General features: G+C 37.9%; 1 protein-coding gene across 1 annotated transcript in view; it reads right to left on the bottom strand.

The window, feature by feature from the left end:
• The window catches only part of TMEM135 (transmembrane protein 135), a 154,863-nt gene that overhangs the window by 125,516 nt on the left and 2,860 nt on the right, over window positions 1-26,487 (bottom strand). Inside the window, exons 2-3 of the mRNA XM_063148823.1 lie at window positions 18,969-19,096; window positions 13,477-13,569 (exon numbers count right to left, since the gene is read on the bottom strand). Coding sequence (XP_063004893.1) covers window positions 13,477-13,569; window positions 18,969-19,096 — 221 coding nt within the window. The remainder of the gene's footprint in view (window positions 1-13,476; window positions 13,570-18,968; window positions 19,097-26,487) is intronic.

Genomic DNA, 26,487 nt, shown 5'->3' with positions numbered 1-26,487 from the left:
ATATTTATTCTTCCTCCTGAATATTTCTTTCTTTCATGCATTTTGCCTTGCCCAGCCCATCTTTTGTGTCTAATAGCAACACTCCTGTTCCTAGAATTTCCTCATGAAAAACTGGTTTTGGTGATAGGAAGTTTAGGAAGTTTAAAGAATTGTTTTCTCTATTGCCTTGTTTCAGTTTAACCACAAACCTTTCTGAGCGGACATCCTGAAATCTAACATTCACTGCAATTAATGAAATTTATTTGAACTACTATAACTGCTCTTTTTTACCAGTATTGTGGTTCTTATGATTGCTTTTTTTTTGTCTTGCTCAAAACTAAAGGGGAAATAAGTTGGCAAGTCAGAAATAACAGGAAATAACTACAGCAAGACGAACACCACTGTGTACAGCATGACCACAAATTGACTGAACAGGCACCTCCTCCAGTGAGAGCAGCCCTGGGTGTGAGCTGTAAGAGGGAGCCCCCAAATTCCCCCCCCGGGCAAGGGGCACACCAGGACAGGTACACCCAGGCCCCATCCCTGTGGCAGCTCCCACAGCCCAACACACAGCAGCAGCAGCAGCCAGCACAGGGGGACAGAAGCAGCCTGAAGATGGATATAGCAATATGTTAAAAATCTTCATGCATGCAATTAAGAGAACAGGTTTTCTGATTAAACACCTCATTGATGGATTATGTTTCTCCACATATGCAATAAATTTAAACAGCTGGTGGGGCAAACACCCAGAAAATAAAAATATCCAACTCACTGCTAAGAGAAGAGCAGTTTTAGCTTTGCTATAAAGCGTTCTAACCTCATCCCCAGACCAAAACTTTAAACTCTTGATATCTGCTTTTCCAAAAACTCTTCATGCTGTCAAACCGAGAAGACTTGGCACAAGAAGAAGCAGATACTAGAGTCAAACTCACCTTTCCTTGTGGCCTATACAACAAAATCTGAACTCTACATTATTTTTTTCACCATTTTTTCCATAAATTCATTATATTAGTTTCCTAGAAAATCAAGTCTGAATTTTACATGAATGTCACTGTTCACTGAATCTGCTGCTGAATATTCTGACACTTATCACTGTATTTTAACTATTTATTATTATTATTTTTTACTAGTCTAAGAAATCACAAGCAAAACTACTTTTATAAGAATCTCTGGATTCAAAAGCAAATATGGAGTGGAATGTTAAGCAAAGGGAAAGAGCATAAAACCTATGTGTACTCACTTGTTACAGCAAAGCAGTAATTTTAAGTGATAAATACTTTCATATATATGCATATATCATATAAAATATTTATATTATAATTATATATGTATATATATAAATAAATGGCAAAACTTGAGAACATTTGTCCTCTTTCAATTTAAAAGAAAAAAGAATGAAAAAGAAAGATTCAAAAAGAGTTAACTTTGGCTTTAATTTCTGAACATAAACTAAGAAGCTAACATAATAGTTTGTAATGGCTCCCCAGACAGGACTCACGGTCTGCAAAAACAGGAAGAATTCCTCCCATCAGCTTCAATCCCTTCCCCCCCACTGTAAAACACCACTTTGTAACCTGCAGAATTAAGTCAAACACACAAATCACAGGTTTCACTGGGAGGTTTCCCTGGAATGAAAGAAGTTAAAATGAAGAGGTAAGGGGTAGGGTTTTCTCTGCTTTACAGCAGCTTGACACCACAAGCAAACCCAGCATAGATGTGGAGCTGTGATTGCATCCCTGTAATAACACAAGCACTACAGATTATGTTTAGGGTATTGTTAATCTCTCACACCCACCAATTTCCTACTGACAGCTGGAGGTCAGCAGCAAAGTCCTGGTGCAAAAGTTCACTTAAAATCAGCAGGAACAGACAAGCTTTCAAAATAATGCTGAAAATTATGAAAACAGACCTAAGCAGTGAGTTTTCAAAAAAGAACATGGTAACTTTTTAGCCTAGTAAAGACCAGCAGGTAAGTCTTTACCACAAAAATAATGTTCAGAACTTCATCTCAAAAATATACGGTTTAAGGACTCATGACCTACTTTTTTTAAAAGGAATATTCCTTTAAAAGGAATATTTTGGGTTGTTTAAAGTAGGAAATGGAACTTTTCAAGCTGGAGAAATTGAAATTGCTCAAAACTGTAAATCAGTAATTTTTGCTTGGAGCATATTACAATGTTAAGCAAAATGGTTTTATGCAAATACTCAGAATTTGTTGTTCTTAAAAGGAAATAAAATAAACTCAACATGTTCTATGATTTGAACACATGCCAAAGAAAGGGTATGAGAAAACTCGAACGGGAGAGAAGCCAAAAATAAAATATATCTACAGTAATACATTCCAGTTAAATTAGTACCAATAATTCTTACAGAGTTTCCAGAAAGTGCAACACAAGATAACATCTATAGTTCAATTTTTTAAACTCCTTTATGCTCTATTTTATACAGATTTTCTTTCACTATTCCCTCCCTCTTCCTTCTCTCTGAGTTTCTCTATGGTATCTACAGAGCAAAAACAAACGCTGACCTACAGAGGGGAAAAAACCTCTTAATTAAAGTGTGATTAAACCTCACAAGATTCCATGAAGAGATAAAAAGATTCCAAAAAGCTTACTAGTATTACAGAATGACTGACTGGGAGATAACAGAAGGAAAACAAATTAATCAAACCTCAAGAAAAGAAATGAAGGATTTTGGGATTTTTTAAATTATTCACATTCTTGGTACAGAAGGTCTATCTAGTGTTAAGTAAGGCCCCAAATAACAATTTCTTTGGACTGTTGATAATAACACTGAACTGTTTTTAATCAGCTCAGTCAATCACAAAGAAAACACTCAGTTCTTTCTGGGCATGGGCTGTTTGGCCACTCTGTCTGGAAGGTATGAGCATAGGGCACAAAAGCAAACACTTTTGAACAAACTGCTTTGGAGACTCTCAGCAGCAGCAGGTCATCGTTTAATGTATTCTGTTGGCAGTCACTACCACTCCCAAGTAAAATAGGACACTATGGACAGAACGGTTAATAAAAATTAGGAAGAGCAGCACAGGGCATGGAAAAAATTCAGAGTTGAAAATATGTCCAGCATTCATTGGCCTTGGACATATATTCAGTGTATTTTGAGAGTGAGAAGGCAGGAAGGAGGAAAAATTTGTCATATAAGGTCACTCCTTCAGTTGACAGCTTGGGGCTGTCCCAATACCAGCTGAAATTTATCCAGTATTTGACCTATTCTTCTCAACCTCTACCCTCTAGCCCTTCTCAAGTTAAGAGCCCTTCAACCCTACCTGCATATCCCAAAACAAGCTCAGAGCAGCTCAGCAAGAAGCAGCTCCCGAGGCTTCCAAAGAAGCCCCTTGGAATGGCTGGCTTTCCCTTTCCAATTTATATTCTGTGCCCAGTTTGAGACAGTCCAGTCCACAACACAAGTTTTTTGATAAGCTACTCAAATCATCAGTCATTTCATCTATTTCAAAAGACTTCAGCAGCCTGATACTGTTTTTCAAGTCTGCTACACTAATAGCTATTGTAGTGTTTGCATGTTTAGAACTAATTTGCTCTTTAGAGTCATAATGTTTTAATGTTACATTTCTGATAGGATAATACTGTTTACAAAGCACCTGAAACAATTTGTAAAAAAAAAAAAAAAAAAAAAAAGCTATTTGATTTGACTCTCAATCTAACTCCAACAAGTAACTATTGAAACTTTTCACATGGTGTGACTAACTTCTAAATGCCCTTGTATTCAGCAACAGCAGACCAGCACTTCCAAGAGAAGTAGTGTATGGAGTTAGACTTGTCAACATACAGTGACATTTGCTTTCTTCCCTCCCTTTAGACCCTCTAATGGCAGCCTATTAAGTAATTTTAAAAACAGGCTTTAAATCCAGTTAGGAACTATTAATTTAATCACTCAGAAGACAGATGAAGAATGTGCCTATTAAGAATGTGCCTACGTCCATAATGGGGGTCCCACAAGGGGTCCCAAAGAACAGCAACATCAGAAATCAATGTGAACCTTCTCTAGAAAGGCAAGCAAACTACACAAAGTGTGACTGAGTGTCATTTCAACACATCCCTATTGACTGAGAAGCCAGTGTCTGGCAGGACATCAATACTGGATGATGAACTGTGCCAGATACTACAGACAGACGTTAATGAGACATTTCACCCACCAAAGAGAAAAATAAACCATTGCCAAGTCCAGTTTGAACCTACTATTTTCTGGCATTAATCTCAAATATCCAAACTGCCAAAAGTTGATATTGGAACACTTTTGCTAGTTCCTCAGTCCGTTGCTCAGAAGGAATGAATAACAGACACCAAAGAGCTTAAAAGGAAAAACATATCACTGAAACAGCAAGATGGAGCCCATATAAATTCCTTCACGCAGACCAAATTATGCTGTACTACCTGACAGTCCATATTGTTTCGGTCTTTCACCAAAGCTGGAGAAGTCTGGATTGCAATAACAGATACTGGCCCAAACTCATGAGACCTGCTTAATACCAGGCTTGCCTTTAATACCATGGACACTGTTTGGTCCTGCTTCTTAGACAGACTGTCTATAGAAGAAGGTTTTAATGGCATACACTCACTTTATCAAAAAATATTCAATCTGGAATAGAGGTCATTAGATTACAAGAAACACTACAACACATGGCAATTTATTTCCTTACCAAAGGAAATTAAAACATGCCATTTTCTGTCCCGGGATGTGGAGGGGAGAGGCCAGGAAGGGGAAGTAAGATGTTTGACCTAAGAATAGTGCTGTAATCTTTGCCACAGAAAAGCTTTGTGTGATTACTATTAGCAAATCATTATCATTCTAAGTCTTTACCTTCACACTTTTCCTGCTGCAGGAGCTGACAATAACCTTAGTTCCTTGGGAACAATGAGGTTCCAGAAAAGTCAGTTCTTTTACAGAGAGTTTTTAGGAGTGGTTTGCATGGAAACAATTCTTAAGCTGCTCTCATCTATAGTACCTAAAAACAATATCCTACAAGCAGACCTGAGGAACACAGCACCAAAAATTTCCCTCCAAGACCTCCAGCCATTGCACTAGAGGCATGCTAGGCATGGATACTATCTTGCCAGGTAAATGTCAGCACTCAAGCTAGCTCACCTAAGCAGCATCTGAAGTTTATTCTATACTAGCAGAGTATTTATTATTCCCCCTCTGGGAGCTCCATGTTACACACAAGCATTCAGACACAGAAGATGTATTAAGTGTTTGCTTAAGCCAAGGAAGTCCAAATGAGTGTGTCCTGGATGCTAGTGCTGAGCCGACAGGACAGAGTAATTAATCCACTGTTTGTGCCATTTGAATTTAAGTCAGACTCACAGAATAGTCCAACGTTCAGCAGCAGTCTAAATTTTAACATTTTATCTGCCAGCATTTCAACAGGACTGTAAGTTTTACAAATTTTGGTGTGGTGTTTTACGGTTAGTGATGAAAAACAAAGAATACAAAATTATACTACTATGCAGATGACTAAATCTTTTTTACTTAAGTTTTCAGCCTACAAAGTGAACATATCAGAAACAGATTTGCCAAAAGTATTTCTTGAAATAATTTTAAAAAATCAAATTTTAATTATCAAGGCTCAGTTAGTCCTGGAGCCATGCAGAAACACAGGAAGGCATCTGCACAGCCACCTGGGATCTATCAGAGCTTGCTGCTTGACCTTAGCACCGCCCTTTGTTCACCCAGGCTGGCCCCATGTGCACTGACAGAGTAAGCCAGAGCTTAATAGGCGCTGCCCAAGATGTCTTTACATTCATGAAGCAGCCACATGGCTGGTGCTGAACCTATGCTGGTAAATCCTTCTGAAACTCAAGAGATGTGGAGGCCACTGAGCAATTGCAACCAAAGAGTCCTGCATGATCCACCTCAGCCCTGACTCTAACAACACAGAGAGAAAATAAACTCAGTCTCTACAGACTCATCCAGACGCTGCAATGCATTCTGTAGTGTATCCAGAATCACAGGTCTATATTTCACATGGGATCTTCCAGTATTCTTCCCTGTCGGCCTGTGTTATCCTTGAAAATGAATTGTCAGCTATAAAGCTGTAGCTGCTCTGCTGCTCTTCAACTTGTGCAAGACTTCAGTTACCACACAAGAAAGCTGAAGCAAATTTTTATAGCATCCAAATGCTGCAGCCTAAATGTTAAATTTGGTTGCTGAATACTCATACAGAAACACTAAAGTTTTTCAGAATCCTGGATTGTTTATAACCCAGACTGACTGACTACACATGTATGGAACTGTAGTCACTGATTCCCAAAAAATCCTCTTGCTCTGTTCACAAGTAAAGAATTTACCGTGCCAAACTTTTGCTATCTCGTGTGGATGAAATCTAGTTTACAACAGTTAGCTAGACAGTAATGAGACACAGAATGGCGAATCATGCAACTGGTGGGAAAGAAATGACCAGTATGAAATAGAAACACACAATTCAGATAGTTAGGAAAGTTCAAGTGATGAGTGCAACCACTCCTTTTATCCAGAAGTATAAGGATTATACCCATATCTTATGTGCACACACAGAATCACAAGGAATAAAGGGCAGGAATGAAGGACAGACTTACTGTAGGAATAATTAAGAACACCAGCTTTCTCACACAGTAAACCAAGTGGTTTCCTCAGTTTATATAAATGAAGCAAATTTTACTCTGCAGCTACTTTTACAAATGGAGCAGACAGTTTATACCATGCCAGCAACAAAGCATCTTTCTATGACCCACAGAGGACATCCTCTTCCTTCACACAAGACAGCCTCACAATATGGCTACAATTTAAATGACAGCCCTTTCCTCATCCACTAGATGGGTGACCTGGTCACAGAAGGACATCAAATAAGTTAAACAGGACTTGCACCCTGTGAACTCACATTAACTGTGCCTGGTGATCATGATGTTCCTTTAAAAGCTTTTCAATATTACCCAGAATAATCTTCAGAATGTTTCCAGAAACTGAGGTTAGACCAACAGGTCTATAGCTTATTGGGTCTTCCCTCAGACCCTTCCTGTACATAGAATAACACTGAGAGAGGTCCTGTTGCCACATCCAATAGCTCCTTCAGAACTCTGGCATGAATCCCCATGGACTTGTGAACATCCAGCTGATTCCTTACAATTTCAGTGTCTGCAAATGGATTGTACTGATATACATGGTCCTCCAAATCAAAGAGCTGAGCAGCCTATCAATGTTATCAAAGATGGAAGCAAAAAACAGTCTCTTCTCCTTCTACATCTCTATTAGTCAGGTGATCACCTTCAACAAGTATCAATGAGTTTTCGTTAGACTTTTCCTTGCTATTAACGTACTTTAAAAAGCCCTTCCCTGTTGTCAGATACAGCACTGACCAGTTTCAGCTCTAATTGAGTTTTTGGCCTTTCAAATCTTCTCCCTGCATATGCAAACCACAGCTCTGTACTCCTCCTATGATGCCTGACCTCACTTCCAGAGATCACACAGTTTCCCTTTACTCTTGAGCTCCACGAGGAGTTCAACGTTCAGCCAAACTGCTCTTCTGGCCCACTTGCTGGACTTACAACATGCTGCAATTGCCTGCTCCTGCACTTAGAAAAGACGGTTCCTAAAAACTGACTTTATCAGTATTGATCTAACTGAACAGTTTAAAAAATGCCAGAAACTGTTTCTAAAATTAATACATGATTCAATAATAGTAAGACAAACAGAAAACTCTCTGAATATATCACCAAAGTTATCACTGCCAGGGGTATACCTTAAAGAGAGCACCAATTCTTCTAGTTTAAAATACTAGCCTATTGCAGGTTTTTCCATAAAAAATATCCCAAGAGCTGCCTATCCTGAGCTACCTGCCATTCACAATGTTGTCTCCATCACAGCACCTTTCAGATTGATTTCTGCACTCCCAGCCTTGAATGATCAGTTTTCCTTTCTTCTGATAACTTTAAGCAATCTGTTTTTGTGGAAGGGTCCCTGTCCATGGCAGGGGTGTTGGAACTAGACAAGCTTTTAGGTCCCTTCCAATCCAAAACATTTTATGAGATGGTTCTAGAACTACAGCACAGTAGCAGTCCTCCAAGCATGCAGCAAAACATGTTCAAACATTTATGCATTGTTACTATAAAAACATAAATCCTCAAACACTGGCTTTCACCAAGGCAGTTGCTGAAGTACCATTAAATTTAACATATTTTGGTTTAGAAACAGAAACCTTTCCCAGTAACTTCTACAGCCTGGCTCCATATTCCACACCAATAATCACTCTAGAGGAGTACAATTCCAAAAAATTTGTTTCCCTGCTAGGTCTCCTTATCAGATTACACCACAAATACTCACGTCAGTGATCCAAACTCCAGAGTTTTCTCACTACAATACAAAGAATGTGGAAAAAATCACTCCTCAATATGGCTTGCTTTCTCAATTTCTTACCTGTACCAAGTACAACTAAAGCTTGCAAAAACACTTGCTGTGTTTAAAGTTTGTTCACTTGTTTTGATTACTCACCCCACCAAAATGGTGACTTATCTGTTTCCCTAAAATATACCAAACTGAATAACCACAAAACATTTTTGAGAAAGGAAATTACCACCTCAAGTCTAAATATACTATACTACTATAAAGAAATATACATCAACAAATTTGTATTTGAATGTTACAAAGTTACAAAATTCATGTATTTCTTTACAGTGTATACTTTTAACGATTACAATGTTGTGATATTCCTCCTTTTTAATGTGTTTAGACTAACGGCAGTTATGGCAAGCAAATACTCTTAAGAGCACTGAATGTTTCATCAGAAACAACATACAGTATAAAAATTCCACATTGTTCTCACACAAATGTTTCTGTCACTTTTCCAAGCAATACATAGTAATACTTTCTTTCCAAGAACACTAAATATATGTGTTTATATACAGATCTCTTTTATAACACACACTGTTGCACTGCTTTACTTTTTAAATGCATGCACTTTAGATATTTTTCTAAGAGTCCAGCACACTGACTTTTTTTTTATTAAAAACACCCAAAGTTTTCAACTAAAAACATATTACAAATACTTGCCCAGAGCACGATTTTACAACCAAATTATAAAAGCCCTAAATCTCAGGTTTTATAACACCATCAGTGACAGAGTCATAACTGCAGCGACGAGACAGGCGCCGCTATAATGTTAACAGCCAGTATGCAAACACTGACGCAGCCCAAGGGAGGAGCAGGGGCAGCCCCACAAGTGTCCCTTCACACATGCCACAGAAACTTTAGGTGGCTGTAGTTAAACTTTCTCTAGTTTAATTAGCTACAAAAGGCGGGGAGAAAAAATCCCAAACAGCCAGGCAACAAGACGATTAATTTCATTAAAACTGGAATTGTGTCCCCTCTTAAAGCTTTATAGTTCTTGAAATTCATTAATACATGACTTCTTGAGCAAGGTCCAATAAAATGAAGTTTGCGATTTAGTTACTAGCAAAACACAACTTAAAATGGTTTTGAAATATCAGCACATTTACAAAACACTTAGAGAACACAATTTTTTCCTAGAAAGTAGTCACAGAGGACTTAGGTACAAGCTCTCTGCCAAGCTATGGTAGTTCTTTAGAAGTCAGCAAGGTACAACTGATCTAATCAGATATCCAGTAACAGGCTGGCTTCAGCCAAGTCTCAAATCACATTTCAACAGCTTGATTCACAACAATTTTAACAAGTATATTCAGTTACTTCCTTGCTTTCTAACAGTTTCAGTACTTCTAGAATGAGGCAGTGCCATGTCTTTCACTCCAAGCCACGTATCTCCTCCTTCCTGAATGTTCAATTCCTGGCGATATGATTTAATAGATGTTGAAAGAAATGACAGGAGACTGTAACTTGGAATTACAAATAGAAACCAAAAGACATAAGCAAAATATGCTTTTTTAAAAATCATAAATAAAATTGCTTCAGATCACCAGTTGGAAACACCTCCTGTAGGAGCCAACAAGGATTGTATGGTTAAACAACTCCATACAAAAGTTAATAAAATGAATGCAATAATTTCCTAAGGAAACTCAATGAAATTAAAGGAACTGAATCATCTCTATTTTTGAGGAGACATTAACACAGCCTTTAATGTCTAATACTACAAAACTGAATTCTATGATGAAACAATTGCAGACTTTTCTTTAATAGAAGATGTAAAATAGGTGAATCTGCAAAGAACATTATATTCTTTTAAGTATAATCATGCAACTGCACCTATCAGAAGCTTGCTTGCTTATTATTATATATCCATATTATGACAATATAAACATAAAGAATGACTAAAATATTGACAATTAAAACAAATTAGAGCCAGTAAAAATTCTTCCTCCTAACCCTAGAAGGCAACACACAAAGCTTGAGAGCACTAGAAAAAGTGGAAAATTCTGAGTTCCTCCTAGTGGAGTAAGGGACGAAAGGCATAGAATGTGTTTGCAATGTTTGCAATGCAGATTCATAATATCCATGTTTACGTATCCAAATCCAACTCTTATCTAAGAAATAATTTTTATCAAAACATTAATAAATCATATTAATGTGACCAGTTCTCTTTCAGTAATCTCACAGAACATTTATGGATACATACACAAAAAAAAGTTAAGAAGTGATTTTGTTCCTTGGCCCTTTCCACAGATCCTGATAAACTAGTTCTCATAGACAGCAAAACTATATTTTATGGTCATCACATAGAACACACATGGACATATTAATGTGCCATTTATATTTTTATAGACCTGCAGGAGCATAATATAGTGCAGAGCATTTCCTGGGGCTGTTTGAAGCTTCTATGCAATGTCACCTCCCCTCCTCATTGAGAGTGTCCTGAAAATATGTAATTAGACATAACACAGATAAAATCTACAATCAAACTAATTCTGTCACACATTAGAAACCATGTTCCTGCTCACGATTATAATGTGCCTAGCCAAGCTATCAATCTCTTTTTCCCAATCTTTCATATGAATTACATACTACAAGGCTGGTACACATGAACAGCAACACTTGGAAGAAAATCTGATTTATAAGCCTGCTGTTCCCAAGTTCAGGACTGACAAGGACACTGCACAAGCAATGCCAGTGAGGTACTTAAAATAGGGTATCCACTTGGGAAGAGATTAAGTGATTAAGTTCAATGTTGCTGCCAGCTGCTAGCAGCAATTTGAAGGGCTAGAGATAGGTTTATGAACTCAAATCAGGACTTTTCCCACTTTCCTGATTTTTCACTACAATTTGTTCTAAGCTGTTCAGCAGATAACTGAAAATGCCCCTGTGTCTCCATGTGAAATATCAGTTTCCTAAGGGAATGCGAGTCTATTAAAATTTGATTTTGCCTGTAACAGAAGCTAACAGGCAAACAGATGTGAAATCAGAAAGTCATATTTCACTGTCAGCAGCAGCATTTTGCACATTATACATAGTTGCCATCTGAGAACATACCAAACAACTTTGTATTTAAAAAAACCCCTAATTTTCAAATACCTCTTGACATCCTTTAACAATTCCTTTCATTACGAACAATGATTCCACATTTTCATATATGTGTTATACTGCAATACCAAGAGTTCCTTCTTTCCTTTAACTGATCCAACATAATGTGAATTTTTAGACAAAATATCTTAGGTCACACATCATGGATTCTGACAGAAAGGGGAATAACCCTACAGAAATTAAGTATTCTAGCATCATTCATTGCATACATGCTGTACCAATATACTTTTGTCATTTCCACATACATCTATTTCAACTTCTATTTCTTTCAAATTTCAGATGCTAAACAGAATCCTGTTCACATGTCACAGCTTCCACACATTGCCACGAACAAGTCTAGAAAAACCCATTTTATATAAAATTTGTTTGCCTACTCTTTCTGTTACTCTAAAAGAGCATGGCTTTGCAACTTTCTCATAGTTGTTTTGCTGTTATTCGAAAACCTTGTACAGTTTGGCCTCATAAGCAGTTTCAACTCTCCACTCACAAATATTTTGAAAGGTACAAGAAGGTCACAGACTGACAACCAGCCTGATTTCTTCCTCTTTAATGTTACCTAGAAATATTAGAAGTCAGGCACAGAAAAGCCTCACATTGTAACAAGTCTGTAAGGAAACGTTAAGCGCGTGTTACCACTGATAAAAGGGAAAAAATACATTTGCTCTCACCCCAAAATGATACTCTGATGCCAACAGCAGTGCTGGAGTCTAAGTAACTAGATAAAGTTTTACTAACATGTATCCAAACCCTTAACAGTAATTACTACAAGATGAAAATCAGTGAGCTAGAGAGGACATGAAAAAGATAATTAACTTATTTGGTAACTTGATTATGATTATTTGGTAACTTAATTACAATTATTTTCTCTATAATTACATTAAACAAAGCGATTTAGAAGTGCTCCCATACTTCCAGAAACTCTTACATGTCCTAAATCTTCAAAAACAATGGCTCTAACGCATTCTTTTAAAAGGATAGAACTTTGACATACAGAAAACTTGGCATAGGATTTGCTTACTCCACAGCTGAAGTTCAGGAACGGGGCCTGACCGTGAGTCAACAACATAATGATACATATTTGCCATTATTTTTAAATGACTGCTTAAGGAAGTTTCAGACATCCACAGCAATCTAAAGTGCATACACACCACGTGTACTACCTCCTTCACTATCTTTTTTAAAAGAATAATCCTTTACTTTACCCTTCTTTTACCTTTTCTTCCTTAAATTAAACTTACTAACCAGATGCCTAAAGCACCTTACTCCACAGTAAATTAAAAAAGTACTGTAACTGACACTATTTATACAAGCTACCAACATAAATTGAATTTCCAACAATAAAACCTTACAAGCCAGGATTTCATCTGCCATCTTCCTGGGCACATTACAAATGGCAGCTTTGGACTATCCTTGGAGTTTTCTTCCCCCTCTTAATACTTTCATAATGAACTTACCTCTGACAGATGAACTTCAGCACCTTGCCTTAAGTGAAAGGCTTTGCTTTCTGTACCACTACATTTCATCCAATCTGAATTCTTTCAACTCACCCACAATTTTCTCCACAACATCTTGTAATTCCTCCATCTTAACCAATGCCAAGTTGTTAACTCAAGTCATCAGCATTCTCCTTCTTTGTGACTAATTACAAACATTGCTCAAATTATATTTTAAAAAACAAACAAGAACAAAACAAAAGTTTCATTAGGGAGCCCTAAGCAACGGAGCCCTAAGCAACCAAGCTTTATCAGGCAATTCTGAGCAATGCAATTGCACATTAAACAAAACAAACCACAAACAGGAAACTGAATGTTCGTAAAGTGTTTTTTCACTGCAGTTTTCTAGATTTAAATTTAAGGTTGCAAAAAGACACTATTTCAGATTAACTGTATTTCCAGCACTCTGAAATAAGCACACTGAACTGTCAAATGTCAATCATCAAATGACCAAAGCAAGAAGTATTATTATATTAAGCTGAAAATCCATAAACACAAATCCTACCTGCTTTTTCTTTCAATGAGAATAGCCATGTAAGAAGCAGGTAAAGCTGCACCAAAGCCAGGAGACCAAAAGTAGAATTTTCCAAGTATCTTCCTGAAAAAGTAATTTGGACACATATTACATGCAAATGGAATATTCATGCACCACACTGTATTTTATCTGTATTGCAAAATTATCAATGATTTATTAACTTTGTCTTCTTACATTAATCTGTACTTAGTAATGAACACTAATCATTATATTTATACAATTTGAGAATTCTCAGAGGAGTTGCCAAAGTGCTTCATAAATACCTGAAACACTTCATTAATGTATTCATTTCATTTAAGTGGCTATTTTTCTTCCAGGAAGTCAGTGTCTTCCAACACATATTTTTGAAAAGTTGCAGATACTAATTACAAAAAAATCTTCTAAAAGACCTTATAGCAATTCATCTCTTTGCTACTTGTCCAAATACAAGTAGGATGTTCAGGAAGACCTGCCTTGTGGAACAAGTGATGCAGTCAGGTGAGACAGAAATCAAATCAAATAATTATAATACATGTCACACTCCAAACAGATGATTCACTGATGCTAAAAACAGGAAAGTACACATTTACAGTAAGCCAAGGAATCAGTCTCTACATTACAAGTGGAAGCAACAGTGAATTCCCAGTCCCATTAAGCTGGCTAAGCTCTCATTTTTGGCAGATAGATCTGGATTTCTTTTGGAGTTCACACAATTTGAACTACCAAAATTCCTTCAACAATAAGAATTAAAAAAAATTCATTACACAAATGGCAATATCTAAGAAAATCTTTCTATAAATGGGTCATTATTAAAGGAAGAAAGCCAAACTGCATGCCAGACACAATGTCGCCCACCATGTTTGGTCTGCTGAGGAGACCTGCAACTTCAAACTTATTCAGGCCAATCATGGGCAAACGAGTCAGAGTTGTGACATTTGGTACCATGATAATAAATATACTTCCATTATACCAATGCTGCTCAGCTGACAAGCACTATCAGTGAGAAAACAAAGCTCTAGTAGAATCTACCCTTCTAAAAACACAGCAAAAAAAATAAGCAAAATGGCAAAAACACGGTAGAAGAGGACACCTTCTTAGACAAAATTTCACATTGACAAGACAGAAGAGAGAACCAAGATAATTAATCAACACCATCTGATTAGCTCACTTTCAGTCTTGCTGTCAAAGGCATGAGCAGCCTCATCTCATACTTCTGCAAAAATAACATTACCAGCAAGCAATGCCAGCTTACGTTCCTAAGTGAAAAGAGAGCCAGTGTATCAGCAGCAAGTGATGTAATGGCAATTACACACACTGCTCATTCCCACGGCTGCAAAAGGATAATTTCTCAGGATGACAATGCCAAATGCTGCAGGAGCTAAAGTTCATTATTAGGACTCTCTCAGAAAGTAATTACTGTATGAAGTTTCAGGGAAGTAATTTTAAGCATCTTAATAAGTATGAACACATCTTACCAGACACACCTGTTAAATAACAGAACAAATGCCTTTTCTGTGGGAAAGAAACAGTAATTTGTTCCTTTGGCATCGTTTAGAATCCTTTTACAAATCCTTGCATGTTTGGTTTGACAAGATTTCGGTAACAACAGTGACACATTTTACATAATAAAGTCCAGTGGAAATAAAAATGCACAGTCACTAACTGAAACATTTAAACTTCTCCTGAAGTAAATGAAATTAGGTTTTGTTATTACTTGCATGGTTATTTTCACATGTTCTGTGGATAGAAATTGGAGTAAGAATGAGGAGTTCTTTCAGGTCATGCACCTAATTCCTCAATCTACAAGTTGTATATGGACAAAATTAATTACTGTAGTTGACAGACTAACAGAACCATGTCTTTGCGAGGTTTTACATGTAATTGAACCATAAACCTAAAAATCACACCTTTCATTTAACAGATGCAATGCCTGTCAACACGGGAACCCAGCACTTCCATCTGAAGTCCAGACAGATGTAGTCTGCTGGATCTCACCAGTGGAAGAGATTACAACCCCCAGCTGGAAGGTCACACATCCTTCACAGAGATCATCACCCTCACTGCTCTGCCAACAGAGCAGTCTGTACACAGACCCTAATTCATCACACAAAAAAACCAGGAGCTAAAAGAAAGTCAGTCAAGTTAGCTTGGCAATCTCTTCTAAAACAAGAACATCTACCCACTGCCTAAATTATTGCTGACATTGGATTTAGACATTTTTGACATTTTACCCACCTGTAAAATTCTAAGAGTATTAAACAATGCCTGGAATAATTTAAATTCCACATTCTTGCCTAAAGTTTACATCCTTGAGAATTTTCATCCATTTCAATTTTGGTAGCTTTTCCTAGCAGAAAGGAAGAAACTACATGAGTTAACATGAGTTAACATGTCCAGCTATAAATCCTTACTCCATTGCTTTGGTCTAGAACTCCAGGAGGGCAAGAGCCATCCACTGCGTGGGGTTTGCTGGACAATGCTGCTTACGAGTTACTGCTGCTGCTAGAATACACCTTTCAAGCAAAAACAGATAGAAAAACTGCAGCATATATCCTATAGTACAAATCTATCACATCCAATCTCTCATCACTATCTGGAACCAGATGGAGAGCACCTAGATCTTCACAGCCTCAAACAATCTCTTTTCATGGTTGCATATCAATTCCAGAAATACTCAGGCCAGTTAGCAGAAACAGAGGTGCTGGTACTTCTTTGATGGTTTCAAATGTTTCTGGCCTAGATAATCACATACCATGACTCTTGCTCTCAGGGGCTACTGAAGGAAGTACAGCAATAAGTTCAAAGAATAATACAACCTCAATCAAAACATTAAGAAAACATAAACATTAAAAAAGACCAAATTGGTTAAAAATTAAGGACTGAAGTCTCACATTTCCATCCTCCATCAACCACCCAAGAGCAGGTGAGAGAAGCAAGCTTATATGACTCAAGCTGCAAGACAAGTATATTAAATACAAGATATTAAGTACATTTCAAGTGAATGACTTTTCAACATTATGAACTTAGAAGAAACTCTTAAAAAGGTATGCAGAGCTCAGTTTGTAAAGGTGTCATGTACTCATTCAGCCTCCTGGTGCAGTCCCATTTTTTCTCCAAACACCACTCACACAGCTCCTTGACCATATTCAAGTGCTGAAGTGACTTGTTCAAAGAACCAACCCGTAATGATCCTCAAACACCTTCCTGACAAATAGCAGCTAGTTTAAAGCCTGTCCCTGAGTAAGGACAGAGCTGCTTTTTTACTTTGCACTTTTCTCTATCAAATTTTATAAGTGATTTTAATCAAGATTTTTCTGAAATGGGAGACTCAGTTTTAGATTTCTGTACCCTAAATAATCCCATGCAATCTCTCATACTAGTATTCAGCCCCTCTTCCAGATTCCTTAGGTATTCCAAAACAAAGGACATAACAGGAACTTCACTGGCAACTTACTATGGAAACCAATTATTTATGCCTTATTTTGTTTCACATATATTAACTACTTGCTAATCATTTACTAATTCCTGGAAGACAGAGGACCTTTCTTCTTGAAGAGTCCTAGAAAGCATTCTTGTCACAGGCACCTGGGAATACATGGAAAATGCACCACATAGATCACCACCAGGTATGTACTCATTCTTCAAAGGATACAAGTTTGGAAAGTATTTCTTCTCTGATACATAACATGGATAACAATCATGTTATCCACTGTTTTCTGAAATGTCATTTAATAGTTCTTACATATCCTAATCACTTAATTGCTGAGGCTCTGAATTTCATTTTGAACAGAAAAGCTCCAAAATTCTCATTATATCTGGACATTCATGTACTTCAACAGGCACCATTACCATGGCTGCCTTAAATACTTGTTTGCCTCTATTAGTGATTTCAGTTCACCAGTTTCAATCAGCACTCTAGCCAACAACTTCTTAGTGGCAAGTCCTGCAATTGCAGGTGGTGGGCAGTGTGCAGAGACTCTGCCAACAAGGATTCTGCTGCAGCTGTTTGCTCCTCAGGGGCATCCCTTTGCAAGAGAAAAAGCACATACACCTCCCAAGATGCTGGTTGGTTACTGTGCAGCACAGCTGTATAAATGGCAGGGTAAGCACTTACATGTGTTCCTTGTCCCATTTTTGGAATGTGATAATCACTGGAATTGTCCTTTACATGGTTCTCACCTAGTTCACCCAAACAATGCTTCAAGGAGACTTGGAGGGCAGGTGGGCTAGGCAGCATTTCCATTACCCAGTCTGCATCTGGCCACGCTGTTCTGGAGGTCAGAACAGCTTGAACTGCTATGCCCACATAGGTGAAAGTGAAGCCATGCCAGAGCAGGACACTAATCTCTTACCTACTTCACTGACCAGCACAGGCACGGTCATGGATCTGTTAGATGGCTAACATCCTCTGTAAGAGGAACTGCTGAAATAAAACCATAGCAGCAGAATAACATTTTACTACAGCATTGAAATAAAGCACTGCAGATTGACAGGCAAATTCATGGCAGAATAAGGAACAGCACTCTGTAGTTCAGAGGAATAAAGATGAATCAATATTAATACAACCTAGACTGCTAGAAAACATCATATTCTTTAGAGCTCATTACTTATAGATTCACTTTGACCTTTGAGAATTATTTACTTGAAAAGTATTCCATGGCTTCTCAGCCAACTCCTCTTCTTCTCTGCCTTCTCCTCCACCTTTGAAGGAAAGTTGAGAGGCCTCTAAACAGATTCAGAACTAGGGCATAAGGGGTTTATCTTTTAGAGGGGCTGGTGAGTGTGCTGTGAGTTAACTTTCAAACATTCATAGCTCCTCTAGGCTTTACATGTCTGTGTGTAACATCTCTTAAAATAAATGCATAATCATATTAATAAAATGCAACTTTTAATTATTAACTATCCTGATAGTTACTTGAAATATATGCTGGAAACAGAATACAGAGATGCCTTTTACGCTCATTTTTCAGAGCAAGTCTGTATCTTACAGAATCCCAGAGGCTGTGCTGGGATTTCCTTCACTTATGATCATAAGGAAAAGTACAAACTTGGATAACTGGATAAAGTTCAGTATAATTAAAAGTTACCACAGCCTCTGCATGAGGAAAATAGAAACCAATATCAAATTACATCAATTATTTCTACAAAAGACAGATTAGGCCTTTTTAACTCCCCTCTAGAAATTATCTGAATTTCCTGCAACAATGTATTTTGAATCTGTAAAACAGAGAAAAAGAAGCAAAGTGGATACCTTTACTTGTTTACTCATTTAGAAAATTATAAAAATGAGAAGAAAGTAATTTTTAAAAAGCAAAGTTTCATATTCAAATGGTAAAATCAGAAATCAAGATGATTGTTGAAGCTTTTCTTATTTCAAAGCACTACAAACAAGTCAATTAGAAAAAGACAAAAATTATTATACAAATTGAAAAGTTGCCCAAAAATAGCTTTATTACATTTCATTTTTAGGAGAGTATACCAACCTTAGAATGCAAAAGCAAGCAATATACAAGGTCCCATTTGCTGTCAGAAAGGAAGTTGACTGCAAGATCTCAGGTAGCAGTTTGTACAAATAATAATCAAGCTTTCGTTTCCTGAGAATAGCTGCAACCTGAGAGAGAAGGGAAGAAAAAAAATGGAGGACAGACTTTAATTCAGTTAGGCACTTTTTGCACATGGTAAAGAAATAGAAAAACAGAAAATGAGGCATACCCACTTAAGTAGTAAAACAAAGCCTATTAAACTTTATGGACAATACCACAAAGATTTGCTTTGAACTTGGTCCAGCCGTTACAATATTTATACCAGGAAATACATCAAGCAATATGAAATGGGAAGTATAGGAGGAATTTTATTACCTTGTTAACATTGGCCATCATTGTCAGAAACATTGTCTGCCAGGTATCAAAACTTTTAAGATGTTGACATATCTACAGAGTTCTATCTTTGAGACAACAGACAATCACATAATTGTGGTCAGAATATCACTAAAGTAATCCAAATACACGTCTTACACAGTGCCTGTGAAGTGGTGATGTATTTTTAAAGGTTTTCTACTTCAATTAAAAAACTGCAAGTCCTCAAGAAATGTTCATGATCTGCTGGGAGAACAACACATTCCTGACATATTTCACAGAATTGGTATATTACCTAAAAAACCACCTGTAGCAGAAAACAGGCTCAATCTAAAGAATAAACATTATTTTTGTTCAGTTCAATGTATGTCCCAGGTATTATAAAGAATAGCTTATTTAGTGACTCAAACACTAAAGGTCTTCAAACTTCTTTTTGTCTACAGAAATTCTGCAATTAGCTAACAGGAAGATGTAGCAAACCAGGCTTGTCTCAGAGACACCCAGGGCTAGACAAGAGGCAATAGACAAGCTCAAGTATGGGAAACTCTGGTTAGACCTAAAGAAAAGAAGTTTTCATTTGAGGGTGGCTGAATATTGGAGGAGGTTGCTGAAAGTTATTGTGGACTCTCCACCCCTGGAGACCCTTGAAACTTAACTAGAAAAGTCCTCAAGCAACCTCAGGGCCTCCCAAGGTCCCTTCAGCCTACGTGCTCTTATGACTCCATGAAAGTATACTTTGAGTGCACCATGAGACAATTTTTCATTCTACTAGGATTATTGTCTGCAAGACTGATCTCTAATGCAATACAACAATTATCTTTAGCTGCACTGATCTCCCTGGGAGTCTCACAAGTGGATGGAGTTTTTGGTCAATGCTTGGAGAAACAGAGCAAGCTTCAAATTGCTAGTGCTGATGAGAAGAAAGAAAGACATCCTGTCAAATCCATACTGCCAGCACATCTCAAAGGCTTGGTTGTGAGAGGGAGATATTCCTCCCAAACACTGTCCACTGAATAGCAAGTGGATGTTTTAGAATCAGAGATGGGCTGAAGATTCCACTAAAACTAACCATGGGAAAGTTCTGCCAAAATCTTGTTTCCAAAATGAAGCTTGAACTAAGGATTAAGAAGAAATCCACGCATGAACAGACCTCTGAAAACAGATTTACACATTACTTAATCAAGTATCAAGACTGCTTTGAGCATAATGGATTAGGCAATAAAGCAATCCAGATAATTTTCCTGCTGAAGGAAAGTCTTAACGTAGTCTAAATGCCAGATAACTAGTTGCTACCCACTCAGCTATTTCTAGCATACTGTAGGAAGGACATGAACATTGGAACAAAATAACAATTTTTTGTTTTAAGAACACAGCCTTTACACCAAAGCATGAAGTCTTGCTCCCTCAGACCAAAGTGTAAGAAGTGCAACACAGAAAGATTGGTATCTTACAAATTAATGTCAAATCAAATTCAAAAATTTATTTCTGTAATGTCTCCAGGAAGTTTTAGATTAATATAAGTTTCTGGTTTCCTTCCCTTCACTGTGCTACTCCCAAATGAAAAACAGAAAAGAATCAGAAACAATAACACACAAACCATTCCAAAGAAAATTGCTCACACTAATTGAAAGAGAAATATGTGTGAGAGCAATAGAGCTTCATGCACACACACAAAAAAAAAGTTTATAAAGGCTTAAATTTTCTAATTGCTTTACAGGCAGCAATGAAGCTAAATATTGTGTAGGACTGAAAGCAGGCAGGAGCAGTCTATAGAGTTCTTCTAGTCTTCTACTGCCAGTGATGTGATTACAGGGAAAAAATACCAGATATTTGAGGATACCATTTTGCTGTCCCTATCAATGCCACACATTTCAGAAAAGTATTATTAAAGTGCAGAAAGGTTATGAAATCTGATGTCAGAATGCTGCAGCTCATGGCTCCCACTGGGATACACTTTGCTCAAGTGAGCTGGGAGGACATTGTGATGAAAACCAAATTCTTACAATAAATGTACTGGTCAAGGCTTAGCAGTGGATGCCAATAGCAGAAAGAATGGAAGGAGAGGGCATTAGGACATCCAGTGGGTACTTCCTTGGCAAAATAATAATCTCCACAAAGATGCATTGAAAAAAAAATGGTCAGAATTAATAAAGAAATAGATAGGAAAAATATTTTCTGGCATTAACTGTAGAATTCACACAAATGCATTTTGACTCTCCAACATAAAAAATGTAATTATAAAATTTCAGTCCACCAGTTTCATGATACCTCAGTTTGTGGAATATCATTACTCAAGTCCTTTTTCTTTTTTAATTTAGTCTTTATATGAAAATGCTAAGCCCCCTAGATCTAAAAAAAAATCAGAATTTATTTACTGTGTCCTAACCATGGAAAGAATATACACAATTCCAACACCATCCCTAAACCACAGCTACACAGTCTAATGCAAGATTAGAGCTAGGCTATTGGTGTTCCAGCAGAAAAGGAACATGAGACAAACCCAAGCATGATTTGAGGCACCAGCCAAGCCTGATTATTTTCACAATGTGTCATGTAACGCCTACAAGCATTCATCATCCAACCACAATAACCTCAGCTTCACCTCCAGCATCCTTAATCCTCACCTGTGTCCCTGAACTATGCATTCCACAAGAGGCACTGCACACAGAGGATAGTTTGACTTAATTAATGCAATTAATTGGCTGACCAATGTACAGCTGGACAGGTTACACAGCAGGCTAAAACCACCACAGGCTTTCTGCCAATTCTGTTGCCCTGTGTACAACATTTCTGTCTCTCCCTCCTCCATCTCCCTCCCTACCCATGTCCTAAGTTTGTACAGAGTGCATGACTTCAAGGACTACCCCTCCATCAAAGTTTGGTGGAATCAGACAACACATACTACAGTGACTGATGGGAAATGGAAACAAGCACTACCATCTCTCATTCCTTCACTTCACATCCAGCTGAAATCAACCGCACCATAACAAAATTTTATTAAAGAAAAAAAAAAAGAATTTTAAAAACCCTATAGAAATATGCGGACACTTAGCCAAATCCTTAGGAAAGCAGAGGTCAATAGCATTTATAAGCACAACTATCTGACATGTTGAGGCAACTTTAAAATGCAAATTTGGAGATTACCAATACAACCATGCACATGGTTTATATAATCCATATGGTGCAAGTCATTAAAAACCCAAGGAAAAATTTATGAAGTAAGTCACACGATAAAAGCAATCTCCAGTATTTAAAACAGTTAAGAAAAAAACCCCAGATTACTCAAATGGTGGGCAGAGCTACAAATACATGTCAGATTTCTTTCAAAATCATATACAATTATTTATATGTTCTTGTAGAACCATTTGCAACGTTTTACAGATTTTACAACAACATTACTCCATTGTTTTATAAAAATTATTTTTAAATGCTTTGGAGTAACTGAATCTCAAAATGCCCTCAGGTAACACTTGGGTTTTGAAAGACACTTGTTCAAATAAGCAACTTATTTCTCATGTGTCCTCTGAAACACTCAGATTTGTTTTTCCTTAGTTAGCTCATCCCTTCCTGATTTCACAGATTACAAAACCTGGCTCCCCATATTGTTTAATTTCATAACTCAGTTCCTGCAATACTCTGAGGAAGAACAATGTGCCTCCTGCTCTCTGAGTTGCCTGTCTCATGTGAGATGCTATATAAGGATCACCATCAGTGGTTTAAGTTGTTTTGATTTGGATTTTATTAAATTTTCCATATCACCTGACCAACTAAAAACAGTACTCACATATTCTTTAATGACATCTAAATTACCTTCAAGCCTGAAATCACTCTCACTCCATGACAACTTATCTTTACTATTTGTTTTCCTTCTACTGAAATGAGTTGGAGACCGTATTTCATTCCCTTTAAAATGCCTAAGTCAGCATAATTTTAAAGGATTGTCCCCTTACCCTGAAATTCTTGTACTCTACTGTAAACTGTTTGAACTTAAGAGAACAGATTTATTCCTTGATACACAGTCCCTGCTAGTTCTGAGTATTTGTAGTGTCTTTACCAAGATCTTTGCTCAGTCAGTCAAGGCTGAGGCTTTCCCCAATTTCCGATATTACCGTGATGCAGGTTCCTGCTTACCCCTTCCATCTTCGAGCATAAGTGTTTCAGTTCACCCTAATTCATTATATGATTTTTTTAAACTCCCAGCATATCTGAGCAAAAGATTCCTTTTGTTTATTTTCAATTTATGAAAGAATTTTTATAGTGTGGCCCGAAAGCCACCTGAACAGAGTGGAACGATCACAGCCTGGAATGAAAAAGTCACAGATTCTTACTTTAGTAACATCTAGGCTAATTTTAGTCATATTTAACCCAGCTTCCAGAAGAATCCAAAGGCAAGAAGACAGTGACCTACATCTCATTCATAACATAGCAGAGACACAGGACACTGCACAGTACTAAGAGGAACAGATACCCAAAAGAAGGCAATCACATACCACCATCACAGCAACTCTAGGTACTGGACTGGACAGAAGATAGATTACTGACAGCCTAACCCAGAGATCCAAGCTGGCATCCAGAAGCATGTTCCACACTAACACCATCATCCTCCCTAATCTCCCCATCCTACTTCTGAACACACAATGGTTTGCAGCACAAACAAGGAGAAATCACATTTTAATATATCCAGCAATTCCTGAGTATTTTAGAACACAGTCTGGGCAGTGCAGCCCTCTTGCACCCCTCACAAAGATGATAATGACAACTCTATCTATGCTGGCAGATAAGAGAGCTAAACACCCTTTAGTGTTAGCTGGCTCCCCACCTTTGCTCAGGACCAGCTCAAACAGCTCTCCCAAGGGAAGCTGTGTGCAAAGCAAACGTGAAGCAGCAGCAGCACAGCCAAAGTGCACCATCCATCCTTGGGAACAAAACAACCTCTGGCCCAATCCCACAGCAATGTGCACACAGCCAGGAAAGTGATGTGAGACTCACACTGCAGCTTGATCTGTGGCTGGTGATTCTGTCCCACCTATAACATTTTCAGAATAATTCATCAGCACAGTAAGAGTTGTTCTTGCAGTTGTTGTCTCCAGCCAAACAGGGATTTCCCTGTGAAGTGACCTGCCAGCTGCCACACGCTGCCTGCACTGCAGCTCCCTGACCCATGCTGTACTCGTACCACTGTCCCTCCCACTGACATTGCAGAGGAAGGAAAAGCACTTTATATTTATACAGTAGCTGATAGCATTTGTGTCTCTGACAGTATGATATCCAATGCTATCCTATCCTAGAGAGGTTACAGAATAAAGAATGGAGATGAAGATACAGAATACAGTTATTGATGGGTCAAACAGGGCTCAGGAAGACAACAGAACTGGAATCTTAAGTAGAAAAAAAATCCCTTCTGATAGAGAAAGAAGCAACTGGCATCTAAAAACCTGAAGATTATTTTAGGCACAGGAAGAAGCAGATATGGCACAAGTATTAGGAAGTATTAGAAGTGAAACCAAAATGAGAATCAAAAGTAAGAAAATGAGCATGAGAAGAAATTAAGAAAGAAAAAAATCAATAAAACAGGTCAAGTGCTGAGGATCATTAAAATCTGTACTGGGGCAGCAGACTGGTTACATCTGTTCTGAAGGGCTGGCTGAAGCAGCCCTCAGTGCAGAGGACATGTGAGACAGCCCCGCTGGCAGCCACAGTGCCCCAGGCCTGCTGCTCCTCTCCTCCATGCCAGCAGATCTGCGTGGGAGAGGTGTCTGCAGTCAGAGCCAGGCTAAGCCAAGAGTCAGCTCGGGCCAGGGCTCAGGCTGTGCCCTTTAGCAGCAGGAAGGAAGGGCAGCAGATACAGGGGAGGAAGGGGGTGGTGCTGGGAAGGAAGGGCAGCAGAAGTAGCTGGGCAGGGAAGACCTGTGTTTGAAAGGGAAAAGGGTAGGACAGAAGTCAGGTTGGAAAGTGAGGGATGGAGCCTGTCTTAAATTAGGTGGAGAACAGACAATCAGACTAAGAGAGAGGTAAATGGCACGACTGACTCTTGCCATCCCATAGGCAAAAGGTTAGAAGAATGAGTTCTAGAATTGCTACTACAAAGTAGCAAACAAACAATTTTTACCTTATTCAGATTAGGTGAAAATGTTACCTGATGAGCTTATCTCTGATGCACTACAAAGACTTCATACAAATGACTGAGCACATTTATCTACTGTGCACTATCAGCAAACAAATGTCTAAAACGTACAGGAACAGAGGACTTTGCTCTAATGCATGCGATGAACAGCACTTTACCCTTGTGAAATCAACAGAATCTTGGGAAATGGAAGCTGAGACAACTCAAAGCCAGTATTCCAGCCTTTGCCCAGCTTCATGCAATTTCCCTGTTAAATCATTTTCTTCTCCTCACTTCTGTGAATTTCTAGAAATCTGACTTCTCCAGCTTTGAAAACACAAGATGACACTTTCCCATTTCATTTAGCTTTCATTAATGTAAAAACAAAGTATAGATGGAAGAAAATACAGCAAATTCAGAGGAAGGACTTTTTCATTGAAGCTTCAAGATATCAACCCAAATAGTTCTCAGAAAGTGTAATTACAAGGTTTATGAAAGACTGTTTGGGGATTCTTCTGCAGGTATAGATGCTAAGCAACTTTTTTTTTTTAAGCGAGTCTCATAAGACTTGCATATGGAGACATTCAGTTTGTGCAAACACAGGCAGCTTTAATTACAAAACAGGCATTCCTGCCAGCCACTTCATACGGGGAGAGACAATTCTATTTAGATGTGAAGCCCATTTTCACTAAAGCAATCCATTTGTACTGGAGCAAAAATAAAGACAGTGCAAGTATGGTGTCTCAAGGCTATATTTTTTCCTAACTAAAAAAATACTCAGGCACAATTACTAAAAAGAGAAGGAAAAAAAAAAAACAAACAACAACTAAACAAAGAGAACAGCACTACTTAAAAGCAAAGACTCTATACAGTCACTTACTGACAGCCAATATTTCACTTACTAACACCACTTAATTCAGCTCCATCAGTCTCCCACAGACCAAAGAGAAACAAAGCCTTTGAGAGATGTGGGGTGAAGCTGTTATGAGTTTGGACTCTGGATTGTAAGTGTCCCTAACCATGTTCTCTCAGGGAACAACCTCT

The sequence above is a fragment of the Melospiza melodia genome, chromosome 2, assembly GCF_035770615.1.
Source record: "Melospiza melodia melodia isolate bMelMel2 chromosome 2, bMelMel2.pri, whole genome shotgun sequence".
In the NCBI taxonomy this organism is placed as follows: Eukaryota; Metazoa; Chordata; class Aves; order Passeriformes; family Passerellidae; genus Melospiza; species Melospiza melodia.
This window is presented reverse-complemented; position numbering and strand designations above follow the sequence as displayed.